We start from the raw sequence: 10,035 nt of genomic DNA on the forward strand, positions 1-10,035 counted from the left end.
CTGGTTCATTCAGAAAGCCTTATACTCTTAAAACAGAGCTTCATCTCAAGTTGTTTTTGACGCGTTTTCAGTGCTGAATTGTAGGCTATTTTCTTATTTACCAGTGACTATATTGTCAGATATATCGTGGAAAGAATAAAAAAGATGAACAAATTCGAGTCATAGAACATACAAAAATGTTTATATGTATCTAGCGTTCTCGTCCGGATTTTAATGCCCGCGATACCTTTCATGACAAAAAAACAGACAAACGAGCAAACCATGCTCCAGTATTAAAAGTGTTCAGGACCAAGAACTGATCGTTGTGTGGAAAAAAATGGTCTAATTAATACCTTTACATGCGAAAGCGGGGCAATAGCTTGGTCATATTAGCTGATATATGGCAGCAGGGTAACTTACGAGTAAAGTGTAATTTAAGGGCCTGGATATAACCATATAAAGTGATTTACCACGTCAGGTTTTTTTTTCTTCATATATCGTCGGCATTCTACACATGAATTTCGAAAAAGGCTAAAAATACACAACCATGTACTTTTAATATAGCTCTGACTAGGCAAACTGTTGCAATTCTCGTAATCATTGATATGTGACGCGATCCATGAACATAGAGCTGCTTTGCAGGTAACAGACACATGGACACACTCGTACACAAAAAATCACACCTATGTATGCTAGTTTAAGCACAAATGCACCTGTCGTTCAGCTTGTCGCTGCTCACCAAACAGTTCTGACACAAAAACACATCTCCTAACGGTTTAGACGATTTATATCCAAGAGATTGAAACGTGTATGCCACATTTCCTATGGTTATGGGTGATTGCAGTTCAATTAAAGATTGCAAGGGGACGCTTTTGCATCACTAAAAAATTGGTGTCTAAGCTTTTCGTTTATGACAAAGTGATTGATTTCTTGGGAGTTTGTTGACTTAGAAATAAGAAGGGTAACTTTGATGAGCTCTTTGCTCTATGCGGTATAGGTCGAAAAATTTCTGTTGTAATAGTGAAACCAGCTCGTTCAGGTACCCCTATCCTTGTCTAAGCTTTCAGAGGGCACATTGTTGTGCGGTGTTTTTTTATTGGCTTCAATATCCATAGGAATATGCAAACAACATATCGCAGGGTACAAAAGCTTACAACTTGATGAAAAAAAAAATTAATGGAAAATCTCATGGAACTGTATAAATAAATAAATAAATAAATAAACTGTATAACGAATCTTCTGGAGGTGTTTAATAACTAAATATGGAGTTACAAGAAACGTCTAAAATGGAAATTGAAAATATTTTTTAATATACAGATGTTGTGATATATCAAAAGTAAGATAAATGTTGTGTAAAACCCCTGCCTGGCACCCCAGCCATTCACCTAGACAAAAATGACCTGTGTCGCTTGAGATGAGACCGTACATGGTGACGTAATGATGTCGTCGGACAGGTTGCGCGTCCTTTTGCAGTACGTGGTATGAAGATAGGTGACAGGGTGCCTCCGTCAGTCTTTGTAGAATCAGCCGGTGGTGAAGTCACTCTTTACTTGTAAAGAATATCCCGAGACAACATCAGAAGGAACGGCTCCATCTAAAATGTCAGTCAGACAAGATCTGAGGCAAGGAACGACAGGTGCAGACTTGTAGTTTTTGCACACAGTATGTTTTGTAAAAAAGAAAGGTTTTTGAGCCGCAGTTTGGAGTGCGATACATCTCCACGTCCATGTGGTCAGTGTATCGTCTAAAAAGCCCATTGGAGGAAGCAGAATACCACAGCTAGATTTTTATATCGTCTGGATTCATCTTTTCTCACGGATCGGAAGTCCCGTTTGGATTGTCTACATGATATACGATTTTATCCCCTGCATGGTTCACTGTTACGAGAAGATGTCGTTTTGCGACATATTTAGAAACATTACACGGCAGAAGGCAAATCACATTAGACTCATTTCACTGACATAGATAATTGAAGTTCCAGAAATAATCGATAGGCGACGCTTTTGTTTCATAAACCTAACACTGCTTTAGAAGAAAAAAAAAATTATGACGAAGTATGATATACATGCTGTTTTTTGCTAGATTTCATACAATTAGCGGTGTGTTTTTTCGTTCTCGTGTGTGTTTGTGTTGGTCTATTTTTCTAATCTATTCGCCTGTGATTATGCGTTATCTGTGCTTGCGGTTGTGCATGAGACATCTCAGACCCTCTGTTATGATAGGACCTGTCCCTGAAAACCTTTCTCCAGACGTTATCTTGAACGTAGATCTGAATCACAAAAGATGCCATCGGGGCATAAGTACCATTTCGATTATCCTAATGGGCACTTGGGGCCGGTCGGGCTCTACGTTTTGTTCAGGATTATGTTTTTTTCTGCACTGGATATTCTTTTGGTGGTGTTCGGTTACCTCTTTGGGTTTTTTTTTTATTAGATAGAAAAAAAAACGCTTTTAAAGCAGTTCTTCCAACTTTTGTCTGAAGATCCCTGCCAGGTGTTGACTTGTTTGACAAACCACAGACACCTCATGCTGACAGGATAATGAAAGGCTGTCACAGATACAATTAATCATACAATCTGTGATCATTGATACAGGGCAAGTTTTGCGATTCCTTTAAAGTTCTCAAATGTGAATGGCTTTTAGTCAGTTACAAGTGTTGTTATTAGCATGAAAAGTAGTATCAAAAGGATAAAAAGTCACGCCACTACTGTAAACTGTACCGTTGTGAGTGACTCCGAAGATTGGAACCGATCAGAGATAATCATACCATTTTAAGCGGCCCTGAAGATGAGATAACGGTTCCTTTGTGAGTGACCCTGAAGGTCAGTACAGATAATAGGTGACGCTTACATTGGAGGCCGACATTGCGACTAACTCTGTGAGTAGGTCGACTTGACTTCTTAAATAACATGATTCGACGACTTGTGGAATCCTGAAGACTGTTATTTCCAAACACTCGTGTGAGAGTAGAACCACCTTTCTGTTGGCAACCAAGCAACAGCAATCCAGACCATGTTCAGTAATGCAATGAGGTACCAGACGAGGGTTTTGTACAAAATTCAAATTGAATGCGTTCCAGTACCATATTATTTACCACGAAGTACATATTCTGACATTGCGATTTCGCATTTCTTACAAAGATGTCTCAAGATAGCAACAAGAGGAAAGCCTTGTGTAGCAGTGGGTTTAAAGGACTACTAAACTGCCATTACCCATGTGAAAGGTGCCACTATCTATGTGGCAAGAACCATTGCCCTTGAGACAAGTACCATTACGCATGTGACAGGTGCCATTACCCAGGTGACAAGTGCCATTATTCATGTGACAGGTGCCATTACGCATGTGACAGGTGCCATTACGCATGTGACAGGTGTCATTACGCATGTAACAGGTGTCATTACGCATGTGACAGGTGCCATTGCGCATGTGACAGGTGCCATTACGCATGTGACAGGTGCCATTACGCATGTGACAGGTGCCATTATGCATGTGACAGGTGTCATTACGCATTACGCATGTGACAGGTGCCATTACGCATGTGACAGGTGCCATTACGCATGTGACAGGTGCCATTACCCATGTGACAGATGCCGTTACACATGTGACAGGTGAAATTACCTATGTGACAGGTGCCATTACGCATGTGACAGGTGCCATTACGCATGTGACAAGTGCCATTACGCATGTGACAGGTGCCATTACCCATGTGACAGATGCCGTTACACATGTGACAGGTGAAATTACCTATGTGACAGGTGAAATATTACCAATGTGACAGGTGCCATTACCCATGTAATAGGTGATATAACCCATGTGACAGGTGCCATTACGCATGTGACAGGTGCATTACCCATGTGTTAGGTGCCGTTACCCATGTGACAGGTGTTATTACCCATGTGTAAGTACTAGACTGTAGAAACACTAGTCTTAGTTTCTTATTGTTTGTATTTGTCATGTCAAATGTGCTATTGTTCTTAGAATAAAGGGAAAGAAGTCAGACAATATTCGGCCAAACATTTATTGACACGCAGCATGGTTTAACTGTGATCACGACAATAGGACTTTTTCGAAAATCCCGTTTTAATGTTTGAAATTACAGTTCAAATCGTATTCAGATGACTTGTATAGCTAACAACACAGATTAACTGGGGCGTCACAAGTAGGACAATTACAAACACAGACAGGGGGGGAGTCTGAAGGTGGCTTTACGGGCTTGGACCCATCCAACATGATGAAGGCCGAGATAAAGACGTTGAGGATGACGACAATCATAACCAAGCCTGTAACCCAGTTGTTGGCCCTATGAGGACGACACAAACATCAAACATTTTGAAATCATTTACGGCACTATTTTTAGAATATAAAATAGTGACTAGTAGTATATATAAGCACAGACGATATTTTGATTAACAAAAAGTACACAAGAAAAATAACGTATATAAAGTTAACAACTAAAAAGGAAAATTACCAACATCTGAAAACATGTATTTGGCAATCTTTCACTATGGACAGTTAAAAGTTAAAGAAGGTTGGAAAGTACGTATTTTCTCATTATGAAGCTTTTACGACAGATATGTTTAAAATTCTTAAGATTGTATAGCTTAGTACATGTCACGAATAATACCCACATCTCTGCGTGTTTGTGGTGCTCCGGGTCCTCGATGTTGTAGCGGGACTTGATGAACAGCAGGATTCCCACCAGGATCTGTACCAGGATAGAACACACCAGCAGGAACATCACGAACTCGAACAGGGAGATTCGATCATGAATGCCCTGAAGAAAAAGTCAAATGTCAAACCTGTCCTTGGTGACCTCTCAAACGACTTACCAAAATCAGCGATAACAGCACTACGGCGTTAAGGTTGAATGAAACGAATTCAGTTCTCCGAAAAGCAAGCGACGTTCCGAAATTAATTCTATTCCTCAAATAGATTAGACTTCTGTTCACCAGGTAGAACAGACGTCTATTCACCGGATAAAACATATCTCTACTCTCCGGATAGAAGAGACCTCTACTCTCCGGATAGAACAAACTTCTACTTTCAAGATAGAACAGAATAGACTTCTATTCTCCAGATAGAATAGACTTCTACTCTTCGGAAAGAACGGACTTCTATTCTCCGGATAGAACAGACCTCTACTTTAAAGATAGAATTTACTTCTACTCTTCAGATTGAACAAACCTCTACACTGCAGATAGAACAGACTTCTATTCGCCGGATAGAACAGACTTCTATTCGCCGGATAGAACAGTTATGGCGTTCTGGGGGCCCCCTCTGAGACCCTCCAAAATCAAACTATTGATGATTGAAATTTACTAAAATTGCGATGGCTATTCTGATACTTCTGATTAAGATATGACAAAACGTTCTATATTCTCATATTCCATGTGTTCTTACGTTTTACTGACAAAAATTTGAAGATGAAGTATTGAAATTAGAAGGATATTCGCCGGATAGAACAGACTTCTATTCGCCGGATAGAACAGACTTCTATTCTCCGGATAGAACAGACTTGTACCTTACGCCGGATACAACATACTTCTATTCTCCGACCAGCACCTTGAATGACTGACCTCATACAGGACTAGTTTTAGCTGAGTGGTGCTTGCCGTTATCAGTGCCATGACCATGAACCCTTGCGCCATGGTTTTCTTCTGCGTGAAGTTGTTCTTGTCCAGTCCGGTCTTGGTGACGCTCGGACCCTTTATCATTGACCTCAGGTTATGGAATCTCCTTTTCTTCCCCTGTTGTTGTTGTTGTTGTTGTTGTTATTGTTGTTGTTGTTGTTGCTGATGTTGTTCAGGAATCAACTGTGAATGAAGACACCATAAAAAAAGACATTCTTTGTTATATCCTGGCCCAGTCTTACTTATACCTAATCTCCCATACATGTAACCATATCTACCTACGGACCATTTGGACATGTGGCGTCTTTTAGTGATCGTTTTCCAATTGGCTTGACCAAGAGGAGTCATGTCCACTGTGACCACCAAAGGCAAGAGTCCATAGAGTGGTCACTATCATCTCTGGCAAAATCATCAGACATATGTTATCATTTGTATGTACGTATTTTAATAGAACGATGTAGATTTATTGTTTGCACATTAAAACCCGACATGTTCCCTGCAAGCATTTCTCTCTTCAGCGTTTGTTAGAACGTTACTATTATATAGCCAGAGGATGACGACCAGGCCCCATTCCATATATGATATTACGCAGTAATTATAACATCATGGAAGTGCCACAAGTGGTGAATAAAAGCGGTGATGAGTATAAACGTCCGGATCCAATCAGAAGGAAGGCTATATCGGTCTCGTACTCAGGGCATCGCCAAGTGAAGGTTTTAAAAACCCTGGGTACGAGATCCAAAATGGCGCCGCGGTTCAAACTCAGCGTTTTCCGCGGTATTTCATTTTGTAGACTGTTGTAGGAACCGCCAATGAATTATGGCACCGGGTACACCTTGGGGCTGGTCATTAACCCTTAACTGGCTGCTTTCAAAGCGTCACTAGTTGTGAAATCATGTGCAAGGAATTAGTTGTTCAACAACATACCAAAACGAGGCACAGACGCCGCTTGTTCATCCGTGCCTTTCTTTGGTATGTAGCTACACCTTCCCTTGGTATGGTGCGTAGGTGGTAGGTGGGCCTTTACTTCTTAGTTCTCAGAAAGGCGAGGCTATTTTTCAAGGACTATCGTATTTACCCATGTGTCAAATGCACACTTATCCATGTAACTCATGAAAGTGCCCTTTTTTTATTTATCTATTCTTCTCAAAAGGGGTGGGTAGCCCCTACAAAATTTGAAAGTTTATTTCTGTGAGGGCCCACCATACAAGAAAACAAGACAAACAATGTGTAACATTCAGTCAAAGATAAGACACCAGTGGACAACATACAGTAGATCACATGGACACCGAGTGCTGAATCATTTTTGACTATCTATTCGCAGAGGATTTGAACAACCTGACTTGAACAAGCCGCCAACAGCCACGTTCATGTTACTTACCTACATGTCAAAATACACAAAGTTTGATTTTAATGACATTGCTTTTCCCTGTAAGTTTTATTAAAGCTCTTAGAGTTAAATATGATGAAATACCGTTAATGATTTCAACAACTTGTGTGTAGACGACGTCTTTGTCACGTTTTTATACACTCACTCACACATACAGACACAGACTCAAACAGACAGACACTCAAACAGACACACACACACATACATACAGAGAGAGAGAGAGAGAGAGAGAGAGAGGGAGAAAGACAGAGAAATACAATGATCACACGTACACCCACCAGTTCAGCTTGCATGTCCTGGCATTCTTGTTGTTGTGTCCATGTTGTAGGCTCCGTCTCCGAGGTGTTGATGACAGACATACTGTGACGAGTTAAGATTAATGTACATATATTCCGTACAAAATGACCCAAATGACTCTCTGGATATGAAAAAAAGTTCCCAACTTGGCCCCCCTCTGTAGCTGTCCCCAAGTGAAACTTATAGATCGTTGCAAGCCACACTGTTACGGGCGCATCTGGGACTCGTTGTGCCACTTTACAATGGTCTTTTGTCTCGTAACACGAATACGTAGAGTTCAAAATTGATTTCGCCGAATTAAGCCGCTGTTTTTGATGTTCAATTTTTACAAGTACTGTAGATCAGATAACAATTTATAGTAACAAAGTCCTAATAATTCAATTCAATTTATTTCATTTTTCTACCAGCAGATACCACACAGACCCATGCCAAATTTGTTATGTGTTTCTGGATATATAGAGATATTTTGAAGATATGAAAGAGTACTCAAAACAAACTGTATAACAATTGAACGTATTGTTATGTGTTTCTGGATATACGAGGGGCGTGCAATAAGTAATGATCCTGACCCACTTCCAGTTGTCTGATCTAAATGAAATTTTGTATGTGTAATAATTCATATCTCTATGGGTTATGTTGCAAAAGACAGCTCTGAACTAATTGTGGTTTCTGATTTACTGGTGTTTGAACTTAGTCAGGTGCGAAATGGACCAGGTGTGAAATGGAACCAGTTGAGTGTCGCGCAGTGATCCGGTTTTTGTATTTGAAAGGACGCACACCAAAGAAGACTTTTGATGAAATAAATGAAACTTATGGTGATGATGCCCCACCATATGACCTTGTAAAACGCTGGCATCCTGAATTCAAACGTGGCTGGAAGTCTGTGGAAACAGCTCCCAGACCTGGTCGTCCCTCTTGTGCCATTGATGAGGCATCAGTTGGAGGACCAACCTGGGGTGTCCTACAAAATCGGTGTCCAGAGCTGCATCAAACGATGGGAGAAATGCATAACTCTGGGTGATTCCTATGAAGAGAAAGACTAATAACTGTGCCAAGTTTCATTAATCTCCTGCTATGGGAAATGGGTCAGGACCATTACTAATTGCACGCCCCTCGTATAGAGATATTTTGAAGATTTGAAAGAGTACTCAAAACAAACTGTATAACAATTGAACGTATTTGGTATATTGACATAGTTCATTCAGAGAATGACAAGGAGAATAATGAAGAAACAATATCAAAAGTGAGAATTTTACTAAGCGAATTTATACTGTCATCCAATTTGACGTAAAACATAAACTACACATTATTAAAAAGGTGCGACGTACTTTGAAATACTAAATGAATTTGTTTTATAGCGAAAATTGCTAACACTTGACTTCAAACACTGAATTAAACTATAGAGACTTACCCCCCTAAATTTTTAGTCAATCTCCGTCGACCTTTTTCACAAACGACCCTTTCTATATCCAGCAGAAATTGTTGCTCCTTATTTATGGACTATGATCCGCCAACCCCTTCCCGAGATATTCCCTTTCAAAAGAATGGTGAAATTGCGCACGTGCGGTCAAATGGCTGTGAGATTTCAAAAATGTTTGGCCAATCGAATAGATCTTCAACAGTAAGCTGAATATTACTCTTTCTTAGTTATATATGTCATATTATTGAGTATTCTAACATGAAATGCAGTGTATTTATCCTCATTAATTACGCAAATTAGTCCCTAAATTGCATGTTTAGCATTTATTATGTAAGGCATTTTGTTAAATTTATGTACATTCTAAAAATCACGATGATCAGTCAATCCATTCCTAGTTATTCCACTCTTAAGGGATGGTGCAACTACACATGCCTGTAGAAAAATTCCCGAGATTTGGGAATTCTTGTCAAACGGTCCTAAACCATACTATTAGGCTTGCCCCTGAGGCGTCGACGAAAGAGAGAGAGAGAGAGAGAGAGAGAGAGAGAGTGTGTGTGTGTGTGTGTTTGTGTGTGTGTGTGTGTGTGTGTGTTTGTGTGTGTGCGTGTGTGTGTGTGTGTGTGTGTTTGTGTGTGTGTGTGTGTGTGTGTGTGTGTGTTTGTGTGTGTGTGTGTGTGTGTGTGAATGTGTGTGTGTGAGAGAGAGAGAGAGAGAGAGAGGGAGTTTATTCGATTAAAAACACTTAATGCCTAAATTTAAATAATTGGACCTAACATCTTAAGTTGATAATGGTGTTTATTGAAAATTGTTGCCCTTGGGCTAATTGCATGTAACATGAGATTCAGGCAAAGTAAAAAACAATATGAAGTGTGTCTACGTACGTCTAAAACTAGTAAAAGCTAACTCTAGGTCCTGGGTTATTTGGTTCGACCCCTTTTTCGAAGATATAGACAGTGGAAGACGAAAGATCCCACCTTTTCTATTATGTGTTTGATTTGTGAAGTTAGAAGGAGAATTGCTTTCTTTCTGTCTGTGAATGTTGAGAAGTTTGGATAGAATTTGGTGGCCTTTTCAAACAACTCTTCTCTCTCGTGATCATAGAAAGAGCAGTTCCATAGTATGTGCTGTTTTACAAGTCTTGTAAAACCTTAGCTTACCCGTATCAGTTCTCAAGTTATGGCGAGAGGTTTGGATAAACATATCAGAGATTTCAGATCTTATCATGGTACATATAGATCTGATATCATAGTGAAATACATGAAAAGAGCAGGTAGGAATGACCACTACCATCTAAAATTTCTTTGACTCGTTGTAACAAA

The 10,035-nt window shown here is 39.8% G+C and overlaps 1 protein-coding gene across 3 annotated transcripts in view; it reads right to left on the reverse strand.

Annotated features, from left to right (window-relative positions):
- Positions 1–3,991: 3,991 nt before the first annotated feature.
- Positions 3,992–10,035, reverse strand: part of LOC118408383 (ninjurin-1-like) — a 7,374-nt gene continuing 1,330 nt past the window's right edge. Inside the window, exons 1-4 of one of the 3 annotated variants that reach the window (XM_035809149.1) lie at positions 7,278–7,804; positions 5,556–5,792; positions 4,608–4,753; positions 3,992–4,279 (exon numbers count right to left, since the gene is read on the reverse strand). In XM_035809149.1, the coding sequence (XP_035665042.1) occupies positions 4,108–4,279; positions 4,608–4,753; positions 5,556–5,693 (456 nt within the window). In that variant the 5' untranslated portion in view covers positions 5,694–5,792; positions 7,278–7,804 and the 3' untranslated portion in view covers positions 3,992–4,107. Of the gene's footprint in view, positions 4,280–4,607; positions 4,754–5,555; positions 5,996–7,277; positions 7,805–10,035 lie in introns of those variants that run through there. The other 2 variants (XM_035809150.1, XM_035809151.1) reach the window with 2 other exon arrangements.

This window comes from Branchiostoma floridae, unplaced genomic scaffold (genome assembly GCF_000003815.2).
Source record: "Branchiostoma floridae strain S238N-H82 unplaced genomic scaffold, Bfl_VNyyK Sc7u5tJ_1580, whole genome shotgun sequence".
Lineage (NCBI taxonomy): Eukaryota > Metazoa > Chordata > Leptocardii > Amphioxiformes > Branchiostomatidae > Branchiostoma > Branchiostoma floridae.